We start from the raw sequence: 14,069 nt of genomic DNA on the forward strand, positions 1-14,069 counted from the left end.
CACGTACATGCATAGTGCACCACAGAAATAGCATGTCATGATGATTCAAAGGTAAAGCAAATGCTAATTGTCATGAAAGTCTGATGAAGGTTAGAGCAGGAAATGGAAAATGGAAACTTCATTTCCTCAAATAGTAAGAATGGTCACACATTATTGTGGGAATAAATATGTTGTGGTTCAGACAGTATCTTCAATTTTTAAAAGCTAGCAGTTGTCCCAAATGTACTGATATGCAAATGTAGACCATATTTCAGAAATACACCTCACATAAGGTATCAATAAGTAGCCCAGAAACACACATTCAATAAATTTAATATATATAAAAATGACATTATAAACAAGAAGTGCAGTAAACACATCTAATTGTTCCACAGTAGACAATTAGTGACTCACAAAAATGTGTGATTGTTCCTTGAGCCATCTGTGTGTCTGATCTTCCTCCCACTTCCTCTGCCATTGCTTGTTTGCTCCAGTTCTATCAACAGGATTCAACAGCAGCATTCCTTTCGCCTTATTCAAATCAACAGTGGTCTTGGATGAGGTGAAATTGTGTACGAACACGTCAAAACACAGGCTGTCTGTGTACAATGAATGGCTGTGCAGCATAAAACCTAAGACCAGGCGTTCACTTGCCAAGGCTTTAAATAAAGAAATATATCAATGATATATGCATTTATGGTAAATCTTCTCCCTCTGTAGTAAATCTTATCTGAGAAAATAAATGCAGTTAAAATATCATTTTAGGCCAGTTTGCATGCCTTCAAGTATTAAACAGCCATAATAACTGTGACTTTTGGAGTGTCCACACTCTAATGCAGAATCATTAACCATTCTTCTGTGACTTGGGCCCTGCTTAAAGGGGCCATCAGGACATCAAATTGTGAAGACAAAGTCATGATTTGAGTTTAAATGAATCAAAAAGAGATAACCGAAATGTTCATCTTACACTTAGTGACAATGTGGTGCTCTGACACATCACTGTAGACACTGGCAGGGAGGGTGAATACCTCTTCCAGGTGTGTCTTGCCTCCGTGAGTGTTTGATTTCCTTCCCCTCCCTGAGTCAAAACCCCAGTCACAAGAAAGACAGAGAAACCTTACTGGAATGTTCTCATATGAGCGAAGTGGTGTAGCTGAAAAGGTACAATGACCTTTATTGTTATCAAATAAGGAACCACACGTATGATCAACAAATCAATTTAGCTCTAGCTGACTTGTAAATATTGTGGATGTTGACGTGGAAACCATAGTTCCGGCATTCATTGTGGGGGCCCACAGGATGAAATACTGAATGACTCATCTTCTCTGACACATACTGTAGTTTGGCTCACAGTTCTGAGTCCTTCTGTTTTCTGAGGTCTGCTATTGAGTTCCAGCCCAAGCACTGCTGATCTTTTGATTTTCAGCCTGATTTCTGCTTTAGTTTTGATCAGCAAGAAAGATCAGGAGCAGAGGCTCGTATCTTCTTCTCAAGTTTGAGAGCAGATACTCTGTGAGAAGACTTGTTTGCGGTCTTGAAGGATGGAGGTTTATCCCTCAGGTCCAACCTCGTCGTAGGCATGTTACAGTTATGTAACATGTCGTCAATGTAGTCATCATGATGCACAGCCATGTTGCGATTTCGCCTCTTAAACTTGTTTATGATTCGTACAATTCGCTTGGAGATGAGATAAATGATCTCGCAGATGTTGAGGACGATGCAGAGTGCCGAGGCACCGACCATGAAGTAGGTGAAGACCTTCTTCTCGGTGGGGTGGCCGATGTAGCAGTCCACCGTGTTGGGGCAAGGTGACACGTCACACTTGACCAGTCTTGGCAGGTAAAAGCTGTCGTACACGTGGTGGAGAATGTAAAGGAAGGCAACCTCGATGCCCGTCTTTACAAAGAGGCTGATCAGGTAGGTCCACCACAAGCCACCGTGTTTCTTGCCCGTGTTATTATACAGCTTGGCAGTGTCACCATGCTTGGCCCTGTGCTTGCGCTCACGGTCATCACGGTAGGCCACGTGCATGACCACCATGAAGGACGGGCAGGTGATGAAGATCAGCTGCAGAGCCCACAGGCGGATGTGGGAGATGGGGAAGAAGTGGTCGTAGCATACGTTGGCGCAGCCGGGCTGCTTGGTGTTGCAATCAAAGTCCTTTTGCTCGTCGCCCCACACTCGCTCAGCTGCCACCACATACACCATCACCCTAAACACAAACACCACTGAGAGCCATATACGCCCAAACGCGGTGGAGTACTTGTTCACCCCACTGAGGAGCGCTTGGAAGGTCTTCCAATCCATGTCCTTGGCTGGCAGTCAAATATCCCCTCTCTGGAATTCTTCTCTTGCTGGTTGTAGCTTTTCCTGAAACCTGGACAGGGCAGAATGAAGAATGGATGTTTTCATTATCTGCTGAATACTCTGCTCTTACTCCGTGAGTTGGTGCTGTCCAACGTACTCCAGGTGGCTTTCATAATAACTAACCTTTCAGTTAAACGTTTTAAAACCACTAAATTATCTCACGGAGCTCCTTTCATGTAAGAACATCACCCACAGGTCTCATTTATCAACCCTAACAGAGAAGCTAACAACAAGCACTAACACTAACAAAGTCATGAGTAGGCCTGCAGCCAAACTCTTCATAAAGAAAACAAGTTGGACCAACGTTATTAACACACCCAGAATGTACATACAGTATATTAAACTTCAGAACTATAATACAAATATTTATTTTAAAACAAAGTAAATACTATTAGTCTTAGCCTGTTTGTTCTCATAAAAAGCAGACATCACTCACTTGAATCTGTCTCAAACAAAAAGCCAGCCCGTGCGTAATGGGCTGGCTTTTTGTTTTTATTATTTGGACATATTTTATTGGCTTGTTAGTCTCTCTACCGACATGTGCCATTTCTACTAATACTAATGATAAATAATCGTTTCAAAGACTGCTGCGTAAAAGCCAATGAATCAACAAATCAACAAGAAGCGATTATTTCCAATTGCCTCGAAACGGGAACTTAAAAAACGGACTCATCTCAGACACATCATCAAAAGCTCATTATGGTGGGTTTTCGCTTACCAGAAGACGTTTTAGTCCATTTTAAGTTAAAAGATGTATTTCCGATGGGTTTTTTGATGCTTTTAACGTCGTTTCAGTCCTTTAACGCACAGATTTGGTCACTCTCGACAGGTAGAGGAGCGCAGTGTTGAGAAATGCGCCTGTGGGTGTGGTTAAAGAAGTACAACTGGAGCTGCCCCCAGATGTTCCTCTCTTTTTTTCTTCCTTTCTCGCCCCCTCTCTCTCTCTCTCTCCCAGTCACCGGCCGCTGCTAGGTGGCAAACCAAATACTTTTACACAACAGATATTTATTCACAGAGACTCTTTACGCAGAATGGTTCATTGGAGAATAATGTGGAGAAAGGCCTAGACATGGACAATCTGTTTTGGAACCAGATATTTAATCACAGCCATGAGGACTTGAGACCACGCCTGATTCGGATGTGTGGTTACCAACCTGGGGACCATGGGGGGTCCTTGTGAGGGGCTGAGTTGGTGTGAATGAGAGAATTCAAAGGGGTGATGTCCCCACATATACCACAATCAGACACAAGACTCAAGTTACAGTATATCTGGCAAAAATCTTCTCCGATAGGGTTAAATAGGGCAAAACCTCTTCAACGGGGTGTTTGTTGAAGAGATAATAAACCTATCACACCGACATTTAAATGGTTTAGTGACAATAGGTTTAGGCTCATTGTTTCTTTTTTCTCAATGTTTCCAAGAGCAGGACCCGTCTTGCCCTAACTTGTCTTTCAGTACTTCAGTATACTATGAGGCAGACACACCCTGAGGTGAATGCATTTTTTGTTGTTGTTGTTGTAAATTTCCTCAGCCTCTTTTTGTTGTATGACGAATGCTTGACAACATGTTTTTGGAGGAAAGGTCTGATGTGGTTCTGTGATTAGAAAAAAGGTGAGGAAGCTGGTGGAGAAGAGGTGGGGAGATCAATTTAAATGAGAGAATTCATCCATTACTAAACTTCTCAACAGGTCGCCAGACAAATATTTTGCTTCCCTGTTGATGTATAGCCTTCACTATGATTCTTTTTTTAATTTTTTTTATTATTTATTTTATTTCATGTAACAAAAAAGAAAAGAAAGTGTTCAAGCAGGGATATTGTATTTCTTTTATCCTTTTCAGATCCAAGCTCTTCTCAGATAACACTCCTCTCAATAGCTAGTAAGCTTGTCCTCATTGTCATGAGCTGTGACTTTTGCCTCCATTACGTCATCCGCCAACTTCTACAACCAGGCGTATTTTTATTTTTATATTTGAAGATAAGGTTTCCCAATCACTGTGTTGCATTCTTCAGGGAAAACATCACTGCTAACAATCATTAGCAGTGATTGCAGACGAATTTAAGTCCCCAAATGCTGAGAGGAATATCAAATATCAGCTTGTTTAAAATGCCTTAGTGGTGCCAGGGCTTGCTGGCTCTTGCCGGCCGGTGTCTGCATTCAGATCTTTTGAAACATATGTTTACATATTATGAAAAGATAAAGGATTAGTTCTTGTCTCAAGTCAAGTACAGTCAAGTTTATTTGTGTAACTTAGAATCACATACAATGCCTCACAACTTTAACCAAGCCCATCATTTCTAAGAGGATAAAGTGCTCTCCCAAAAAGCATTTCCACAAACATCATAATTTATACCTGTATTTACAGGAATGTGATGTGAGAACTGTTGGGATGCCATAAGCACTGATTGAAAAGTTGGGTAGCCCAAGCTAAACTGCAATTTTGTTGAATTGGTGCAAACATCAGAGATGCGGACAGTAATTCAGAAGCCTGGAACCAGGCTAAAACTTGGGTACTTTTATATGTTTTGTCACATTTTGATTGCCCACAAATAATTCAAAAAACAAGCCTTTTACATCTTTGAATAACTTTAAGAGGATTTTCTTAACACATTATTCACACATTTCCATCTGTGTACAAATAATAAAAATCTTTCATGCTAAAACAGGCTGGATTTGTCTAACACCAAGAGTGAAAAGTAACACTGCAGAAGGATTATTGTACCTCTGCCTCCACTAAATGAAACACTTCACTTCGAAGTCTTGCAGCTACGAGCTAAAACTCTCAGAATATTGTTATAAGTCTGGACTACAGTTGTGCTTTTCAGGAAAGTCTATGACCTAAAGTCCAGGCACATCATCACATTTAGAGCTCCTTAGCATACAAGAATTGTGTGCGATAGGGGGAAGGGAGGGCTGGAAAAAGTTCCTTCTTGGCTCCAGATGAACTGGTCGAAGCAGTCTGCCGAGACACACCTGGAGGAATGCACCTCATGACTCAACCTCTGCCAGCAGCAAGTCTCAACAAGAAGAGATGATACAATAGGATAAATGCATCACTTTTCATATTGGTGCCATGAAAGGAAGGAAGGAAACGTACCAGGGCAGAGAAAATGAGGGGAAAAAAAAGCACCAAAGGAGAAACAGAACTGGACAAACTGAAGTTTAAAAATAACAAACGTAACAAACGGTCACTTTCCCCGAATGACACACACACACACAAAAGAAACATATTTTTCCACTTACTCATTTAGATATTTTGGCTTTTATCTGTTGAGGATCCAGATGTATCAACAATACAATTCAATTGAGGTAAAACATTAAATTTGACTGACACAACAGCAATTTGTTTTTCATGAAAACAGTGCCTTAGCTACGTTGATAAACCACAGACCTTACTGTTAATAGTTTGTAGCAGAACAAATGTCTCCTGAAATAGATGTTAATGGTTCCAATAAAAACAAACATAAAAAAATTAACAGACATGCCTGTAGTTATCCCGTCATTGTTTGTGGAAAGACACTTGACTGTTTGAATTTTTTGAAAGTCATTATTTGAACTATTGCTTTGAGCAGCCCAGACGTCATGTATTCACCTCTGTGGTATTGAGACGGTAGCAGACATTTCAGAGGCAGCTAAAATTTTTAAATATCTTCATGGCTCAATACAATAGGGAAGTGAGAAAATATGTATTTTTTGGGAACCAGCTTCTTTTAACTCTCACTATGTCTGCCTTATCGCACGTTGCAGTGTAAACACTGGAATCATTCAGTCAGAGGCTGTATTGACTGACAAATTCCTGCACTGGGTGGGCTCACACGTCAGCACAGATGAATCAAACTGAGGAGTGGGAGACTCCTCCTCTGCCCCTTTCTAAGTACCAATCAGCCTAAACAATGAGGGCGTTGCTCCTAGCAACAGAGAAATCCAACGGCTATTGGGCGAGTGAGCGCTCCGAGAAACACATGGAGAAAAAAATGGAAAAAGGAAGTCTGTAGTCTTTGTTAAAACACTTAACAGCAGAATTAACAAATACTTTTTCCATTGTTCCTCAGGACAGACTCTCTTAAATACTGTTATTACATTTACAGTAACTGCTCAAGATACACTACTGTGTATTTACCACTCTAAATAGTCTTCCCAGGACTTATTCTACAAAACTCAAAACATGAAAATGATTATCTTTAATGGAAAATAATATTACCAACTATGCAGCCAAACTGCGCCTCAGTGCCATGAAATATACACATCCTGATATATTAACAACAGTGTTTAAAAAAACTTTATTGCTCTTTCCTGTCTGAGCAATTTAAACGTGAGAACAAGTAGGGACAGTTAACATGCACAATTTATCTTTCAAGCTTGTTGATAAATTACATGGAGTATTCACAGAGAAAAACAATAAAAGCAGTCACGAGTGCACATATGAACATCTGAGTGAAGGGAAAAGACAGTACAGTTTGAATGAAAGCACTCTGGGGTTGGGCACTGAGCAGAGGGAAAATCTTACACAGAAAACCACATGTGTTTGTAAAACCGTACTCTCCAAACCATGGGCTGACTCATGCATTTGATCTCAAGGCTAAATCTGAAGCTGCATCGCCCAAACATGGGTTTTTTTCTTTGCAAAAGCTTTGGAGCTTCATCTGTAAATACTCTGAACCCAAACCGACAACTAGCAATACATTCCAGATCGATGTAAATAGCATGGTGAGCTTAATGTTTGTTCAGCGATCCTCTTGTCATTCAGAATTTCAAATTCTGGACAGTGGACACAGTAAACTAACTCCATTGTAGTTCAGTTTCTGAGCAGACACATGTCTGCTGGCAAGTCTTTGAAGAAAGTACCTGTGAAGTGAGGAGAGGCAGCTTTCCTTTCCAAAGTCTTTGTTTCTCAATAAGTCTACATTCTCAGCATCTCAAGATATGGCGACACTGTATGAAGGTGCAGGTGTTTCAGGGGTGCTTTTCAGCTTTAGATTGTTTGATTCCATCAAGGAGTTTCCACTGGACAATGTGTTGGTCATAACGTGGTGAGAGCGATGGTCCGTGGTGAAACACTCCCGGCAGCGCTTGCCAATCAGGTAGAGGATTTCAAAAATGGAGAGGAGGATGCAGGCCAGGCTGGTGACCACCATGAAGATGGTGAAGATTCTTTTCTCGGTGGGCCGAGCGATGAAGCAGTCCACCTTGTTGGGACAAGGCTTCTGCTCACACTTGATGAGTGAGGGGAAGTCATAGCCCTCGTAGATGTGGTAGAGGAGGTAGACGAAAGTGGCGTCCACAGCTATTTTGAAGAACAGAGTGAGGACGTAGGTCCACCACAGACCTCCACGCTTCTTGCCGGTGTTCTGGTAAAGACGGTGGCAGTTCTCACCATACTTGAGCCGGTGTTTCCGCTCCCGGTCCTCCCTGTAGGCCACGTGCATCACCACCAGGAGTGAGGGGCAGGTGACGAAGATGAGCTGCAGGGCCCACAGCCGGACGTGGGAGACGGGGAAGAAGTGGTCGTAGCAGACATTGTGGCACCCAGGCTGAGCTGTGTTGCATTTAAAGTCCTTCTGTTCATCACCCCATACCTTCTCTGCTGCCACCACAAACACCATCACCCTGAAGAGGAAAACGATTGAGAGCCACACTCGGCCGAAGGCTGTGGAGTACTTGTTCACCCCACTGAGGAGGCCCTGGAGGAATGCCCAGTTCATGACGAGGTTTGTTCACAGTCTGTGTTCTCTTCCTGCTGAGGGAAGACAGACGAAACTTTTTCAGCTGAAATGGCACAGACAAACCTCAGGTACTGACCAGCCTAAAATAAAAAGAAAACAGTCACATCACAGATAGCCTATAAACACAGGCTAAAACAACAGAACAACAAAGGGGGAAACGGATCTATGAAAGTCGTGTGTTACATCTCTTTAAAGAAAAACATAAACGGAGTAAGTGTCAAATTACCACCAAATTGCCTCCAAACTTTCATTAAACATGACAGTTTTTGCTTATGTATACGGGTCTTTTTTTCTGAATTGTCGCTTTACTAAAGTAAAGGAAGGCAGCTTTGACTCAGATCAGCCATTCACTTCCCAACGCCTCCCGTAAACACTTTCAAGTTTTTACATTCCGTGCGCAATTGCGCGTATCCAAGTCTTTAAAACTTACTATATGAGGTAAACACGAACACGATCGCGTCACTATAAGCTTCAGAACTTTACATATGAAATTTAGTACTCACAGTTTAAACGCTGTTGTTGCGGTTCAGTGTCGGGGCGGAGGAGCAGACTTTGGATGAAGCTCACCGAGGAGATCTCAGTAGATTTCTCAACAAGACGGGAGTGGAGTGGGAGGAGTCGGTTGCCTTCATATGTCTTCACATCACTAAACCTGCTCAGGTGCGGCAGCTACACCCCCACAAAATACTTGTGTGACCAATTAGGTGAAGAGAACGTTTTATTTACATTTTTTCAACTTTGTAGAAATTAAGTAAAATGAGGTCAAACAGGCTTAAATGAATGTTCACCATTTACGTGAAACCCATTAAATCTACATATTTTAGCTATATAACCTACAGTGAGGCAGTTTAACACTACCTCTGATTTTTTTTGTCCATAATACCTCACACAGACATTATGAAATTAACTTTCCAAAAGTAAGAATATGTTTTATAAATATGTATTTACTATGCAACTACAAAGGGGAAGGCAACCATCTGCACATCAATGTGACATTTAAATTATACAAAGTAACAGGCATCAAGCTTCAGACTCTTTATTAAAAAAGGTGTTTATTGAAATATTTACATGGCAGAAGATTTGACTTCAAGGTGAAAAAGACCATGAACACACTCATGCTCTCAGACATACACTGCCTCCATACACACATACAAAAAAACGGCGCATTTATTTATTTTGTTTATACATATTCTCCACAGTCTGAGATGATGACTTTCTGCTTCGGCTTGCCGTCTTTTGTTCCCTGAGCCTGTAGAAAGAAAACAGTGGAAAAAAAAAAATCTGTGTAAAAGTGACCAGAGTGATGCACCATCAACCTTTCTGTGTGGTTAGAAAAAATAACATTTCCACTATATGTATAATCCAGATTAATTTTCTGAAAGTATTATTTGAAATAACAAATGAAATTACACTTATTTGATCATATTTTTTGCAACTTACAGTAAAACAAAATTAGTACTTTAAATATGTTCATTTAGTCTCTAAATATTAATAATAGAATTAACTTCCCATCAGTAAACAAACAGATTCTTCTACTAATTTTTCACCAATTTTATTCACATGGAACAGATAAAGTGAAAAGCAAAAAGCAATGTATATATAATTCAGAATTGATTGGGAATTATTTAAAAATGTTAATGAGAGCATTTTTTGGCTGTGAGTGATGTTAAGGCATAACTAACCTAATTATGAGTGAATTTATTTGTTGTGAAAGTGAAGCCTGTGATTATCATATATATCATATTTTTAAAACATGATTTTTCTAGCTCAGTAGGCCCATCTATCCCTTACCTCCATTGCACGAAGCACATCCATCCCCTCCACCAGCTCTCCAAACACCACATGTTTGCCATCCAACCAGTCCGTTTTGTCAGTGGTGAGGAAGAACTGAGAGCCATTAGTATTTGGCCCAGAGTTGGCCATGGAGAGCTGCCCTGTGTTAACCAGAGACATAGTTTGGCCAGTTACAAACAGGATCCGCTAGTAAACACAAATCATGAAGCTTACAGTGCCTTTTAACAAACAGATCTTTAGAGTGCTCCTCACCTGGAGCGGTGTGTTTCAGGACAAAGTTTTCGTCGTCGAACTTCCGGCCGTAGATGGATTTGCCGCCGGTGCCGTTGTGGTTGGTGAAGTCACCTCCTTGGCACATAAACTGAGGAATGATGCGGTGAAAGCTGCTGCCTTTGTAGCCGAAGCCCTTTTCATGTGTGCACAAACAACGGAAGTTCTCTATGCAAAATGTAAGAAGACGTGCCAGTGTCACTGTTTGCCAACTTTGATTTTCATTTTTACAGGAGAATGCTTTAAGTAGACACTTGTGGTTATTTATAAACAAACTTACTAATGTGCACCGACAGTACATATTTTAGACAAAGATGTGATGGTGAACATTATACAGACCTGCTGTCATGGGAACGATGTCAGCCCGGAGAAGGAAGCGTAGTCTCCCTGCTGGCTTATTGCCGATCTTGATATCCATGTAGACCTGGGGATTAACTCTCCCCTTTTTAGCCGGGGGCTCAGCCTGCAAAAACAAATCATACTCGAGTCACTTATTATAACACAGTTAAGAGTCAGATTTCATATCTGAGATCAGACATGCCATCACACACTAGAAGGAATGCCATCTCACTTCTTGTGCAGCGGTGTTGGGCGTTTCTCCTGCTGCCGCTTCCTCCTCACCCTCTTCTGTGGTCTTCCCTGAGAACTTCTTCAGCCAGTCATCATCCGACCACACTGAGGGAAAGAGAAAGCTAAAATCAGAACCCAGGGTTTAAATCACAGTCCAGGCAAAGCCATCAATTAACATGCTCTCATCAATCACCTGGTCGAGAGGAACCTTCTTTGATTCTCATGGGCTTGGCGATGTTTACCCGGATAGTCCGTCCAAAAAGCTCAGACTCATTCTGGTAAACAAACAGAGCAATAACAAACATCAACACGGAAACAAGAAACTAAATTCTTGGATCTTCTGAGTAAACTTGCCGCAATTAGGTTTTAGAGACAGGAATGAAACTTTACTGACAAGTGTGTGCAACAATGTGATCCACTTACCATGTTATCAATAGCTGCTGCAGCATCCTGCAGATGAAGATAAAGTAGATTATGCACACAAATATTTATCATGACAGGCTATATACCATAATTAAATATGTTAACATTAACTTTGTTAATCAGTTTGATTGTTGCATGTCATAAAATGCAGTTAAACTCATACAGGGCTGTAACTAAGGATCATTTTCATTATCGATTAATCTGCTAAATTATTCTCTCAATTGAAAAATGGCCATTAGAACTTCTTGGAGCCCAAAGTGACGTCTTTAAATGTCTCCTTTCATCCAATCAACAGTCCGAAACAGAGATATTCAGTTAACCATCATATATGACACATAAAAGTTTCAAATCATCACATTTGAAAAGTTGAAACCAGCAACATGGCATGGCAACTTGGCATTTTCTCTTCAAAAATGACAAAAATGATTATTTAATTTATCAAAATAGTTGCTGATTAGTTTTTTATTGATCGACTAATCAGTTAAACTGACTAACTGTCAGTTAATCGACTAACTGTTGCAGCTCTAAACTCATAGCTCAGCTAAGATGCATTCACCCTTCAACAATGCAACTACAGATGTCTAAGTTGAACTGATTATGAGTCTAAATATGATCTCATTCATGTCAAAGGCATCATAAAATAAAAATGCTGTTGCAGACATACCTCTACCAGCTCAAACTCAATGAACGCAAATCCTCTGTGCTTTTCTGAAAATTAAACACAAGACACAATGATACAGCTTCATGTTTATCTTACCCACAGTGTTTCATGTTACACAGAAACACAAAACTCCTGCCTTTACCTGTTTCATAGTCTAACGGTATCTGGATGTCTGTGATGTCTCCGAACGGGATAAAAGCTGCGTGTAACACCTTCTCGTCCACCTCCTCTGCCAGACCACCTGTCAAGAAAGACACAGTGCTGAGAATAAGCTGATGAACACTAAAAAACTAACCCGACAATCAACAATATTTGTCTGATTCAGAGCTCTGAAGCAGGTGTTGTCGTGTTGCGTTCAAGAATCATGAAGCCCCAGATTCCTTTAAGTCCCCCTCCACTCAAAATCAAGTGAAGTCAGCTCAGTTTTATTTATATAGCGCAAAATCACAACAGAAGTTGCCCACCTAGAGCCCAGAACAACAATAATGACAGCTTCTGTTTATTCAATTGGATGTTTGTGCTTAATTGTGCAGAATGATATACAGACAGGTGACAAATTAAAGGAAAAACTGTACAGGTCTGAATGCTTGACCCCTACAGTGAGAGGATCCTGTGGCTCTGTTATGCTTTGGGGGGCATTTTGCTGGTATGGTTTGGGTCCACTTGTCCCCTTAGAGGGAAGGGTTACTGCAAATTAATACAAAGTTGTTGTGAGTGATCACCTTTATCCTATGAAACATTTCTATCCTGATGGGAGTGGTCTCTTCCAGGATGACAATGCCCCAATTCACAGGGCACGAAGGGTCACTGAATGGTTTGATGAGTATGAAAATGATGTGAATCATATGCTGTGACCTTCACAGTCACCAGATCTCAACACAACTGAACATCTACAGGAGATTTTGGACCGACGTGTTAGGCAGCGCTCTCCACTACCATCATCAAAACACCAAATGAGGAAATATATTTTGCAAGAATGGTGTTCATCCCTCTAGTGCAGTTCAGAGATGTGCAGAATCAATGCCAAGGCGCACTGAAGCTGTTTTGGCAGCACGTGGTGGCCCAACACCTTACTGAGACACTTTATGTTGGTTTTTCTTTTAACTTGTCACCCTTCTGTGTGTGCAAACTTTGACATTAGAAGGCTGTTTGCACGTTAATCTGCTGAAAGTGGAAAGTTACTCTGTGCTCACTGAAAATCACATTTATGGAGTGAGCCTATGAGCATGATTGATGACATCACAAATAGTTTGGAGGCTGATCCTGGTCCAATATTCAATTTACACAAGTGTGATGTGGAAACTTGAAGCCTCCAGTGCACAAACACTGAGAATGGACTTTACAGTGAGGAAGGAGACATCTTGTGTCCAACTTCTGAAATGATTCATAGATTCTGGATTTTTTAATGAGAGAGAATGAGGAGATGTCGCTTAAAGGATTTTAATGTCGTAATTATATTTTTTGTGAAAAAACCACACCAGACACATTATTGTTCCACGCTGAGTATTTTTATATGACTTAATACATGTCTTGAAGGAATCTTTAACTTCTCCAGCTGACGGTATTAAAGTTATTTGTTGTTTTGTTTAATTTCCAAACAGTTAATTACACAACCTGACGCAATGCGACGTACACATGACGTTCTTTAAAATCACTTAAGTATAGAATAGTTTCTCTGTTATTTTTTGAGCCGGTCTCTGTATCTCATGTGTTTTTTTCGTGTTATGAACACTTCACACATGTTTAGTTGTGTCTAAGTTCCTTCTTTATAAACTCATGTTATAAAAGCGTTAGCTAGATATGCTGAAACAATAGACATTTGTAACAATTACTATTAACTTACCGACATATAGCACTCGTTTGCTGGCAGCCATGTTGGATGTAACCCTTCAACTTTGACCGCAGCAGCTCGTCGTTGGCGGAAACTAAAGCCCGCCTCTCTGCTTTACTCCTCTGCAGCGCCCCCTGTCGGACTAATCCTGCAGCAGCCACCATCACTCACATTTCAACATTTAAAGTTCATTTTCAGTCAATCTGAACTCTTAATTAAACTCTTAATAAATCATCTTAATTAACAGTGCTGCTCCTTTATCTTTATGTCTTTTTATCTGACCTTTAACTCAATGTGGCACAGACGCTTTCCAAGAATTTGCTTTAATTCGGGGAAAGTTCTTCATACCTGCACTTGCTTCCAGCAGGTTCTGTGTTTTCTTGCTCCACTGATTTGCAACTTTCTATACACAAGCTCTTTAACTGCATTATTTTTTTCCTTTCACTGACCA

At 40.7% G+C, this 14,069-nt stretch overlaps 3 protein-coding genes across 5 annotated transcripts; all 3 read right to left on the minus strand.

Annotated features, from left to right (window-relative positions):
• Nucleotides 1-296: 296 nt before the first annotated feature.
• On the minus strand, nucleotides 297-3,488 carry gjb3 (gap junction protein beta 3). The gene is made up of 2 exons (XM_067614692.1): nucleotides 3,065-3,488; nucleotides 297-2,356 (listed from the first exon to the last, which is right to left on the minus strand). Exon 2 carries the CDS (start codon nucleotides 2,284-2,286, stop codon nucleotides 1,429-1,431), a length of 858 nt encoding a protein of 285 aa, XP_067470793.1. The 5' UTR covers nucleotides 2,287-2,356; nucleotides 3,065-3,488; the 3' UTR covers nucleotides 297-1,428.
• A 1,079-nt stretch (nucleotides 3,489-4,567) lies between these two features.
• On the minus strand, nucleotides 4,568-8,716 carry gjb10 (gap junction protein beta 10). 3 transcript variants are annotated; one of them, XM_067614695.1, is made up of 2 exons: nucleotides 8,573-8,716; nucleotides 4,568-8,080 (listed from the first exon to the last, which is right to left on the minus strand). In XM_067614695.1, exon 2 carries the CDS (start codon nucleotides 8,046-8,048, stop codon nucleotides 7,263-7,265), a length of 786 nt encoding a protein of 261 aa, XP_067470796.1. In that variant the 5' UTR covers nucleotides 8,049-8,080; nucleotides 8,573-8,716; the 3' UTR covers nucleotides 4,568-7,262. The 3 variants fall into 3 exon arrangements, with proteins under 3 accessions (XP_067470796.1, XP_067470795.1, XP_067470794.1); XM_067614694.1 differs by having other exon boundaries at nucleotides 4,568-8,083; XM_067614693.1 differs by having other exon boundaries at nucleotides 4,568-8,149; nucleotides 8,573-8,715.
• A 373-nt stretch (nucleotides 8,717-9,089) lies between these two features.
• ppie (peptidylprolyl isomerase E (cyclophilin E)) lies at nucleotides 9,090-13,730 on the minus strand. Its single transcript, XM_067614690.1, has 10 exons — nucleotides 13,631-13,730; nucleotides 11,930-12,028; nucleotides 11,791-11,834; nucleotides 11,127-11,153; nucleotides 10,897-10,978; nucleotides 10,705-10,808; nucleotides 10,473-10,596; nucleotides 10,116-10,301; nucleotides 9,861-10,003; nucleotides 9,090-9,318 (listed from the first exon to the last, which is right to left on the minus strand). Exons 1-10 carry the CDS (start codon nucleotides 13,659-13,661, stop codon nucleotides 9,250-9,252), a joined length of 909 nt encoding a protein of 302 aa, XP_067470791.1. The 5' UTR covers nucleotides 13,662-13,730; the 3' UTR covers nucleotides 9,090-9,249.
• Between the last annotated feature and the right edge of the window lie 339 nt (nucleotides 13,731-14,069).

Source organism: Thunnus thynnus, chromosome 16 (genome assembly GCF_963924715.1).
Source record: "Thunnus thynnus chromosome 16, fThuThy2.1, whole genome shotgun sequence".
Classification (NCBI taxonomy): Eukaryota; Metazoa; Chordata; class Actinopteri; order Scombriformes; family Scombridae; genus Thunnus; species Thunnus thynnus.

Excerpts from the sequence above, each read along its gene's own strand:
- gjb3 (XM_067614692.1), bottom strand. The coding sequence starts at position 2,286 with ATGGATTGGAAGACCTTCCAAGCGCTCCTCAGTGGGGTGAACAAGTAC.
- gjb10 (XM_067614695.1), bottom strand. The coding sequence starts at position 8,048 with ATGAACTGGGCATTCCTCCAGGGCCTCCTCAGTGGGGTGAACAAGTAC.
- ppie (XM_067614690.1), bottom strand. The coding sequence starts at position 13,661 with ATGGCTGCCAGCAAACGAGTGCTATATGTCG. Across the intron at positions 10,979-11,126 it reads CAGCAGCTATTGATAACATG|AATGAGTCTGAGCTTTTTGG; the intron begins GTAAGTGGATCA and ends TTTGTTTACCAG. Across the intron at positions 10,597-10,704 it reads CCAACACCGCTGCACAAGAA|GCTGAGCCCCCGGCTAAAAA; the intron begins GTGAGATGGCAT and ends TTGTTTTTGCAG.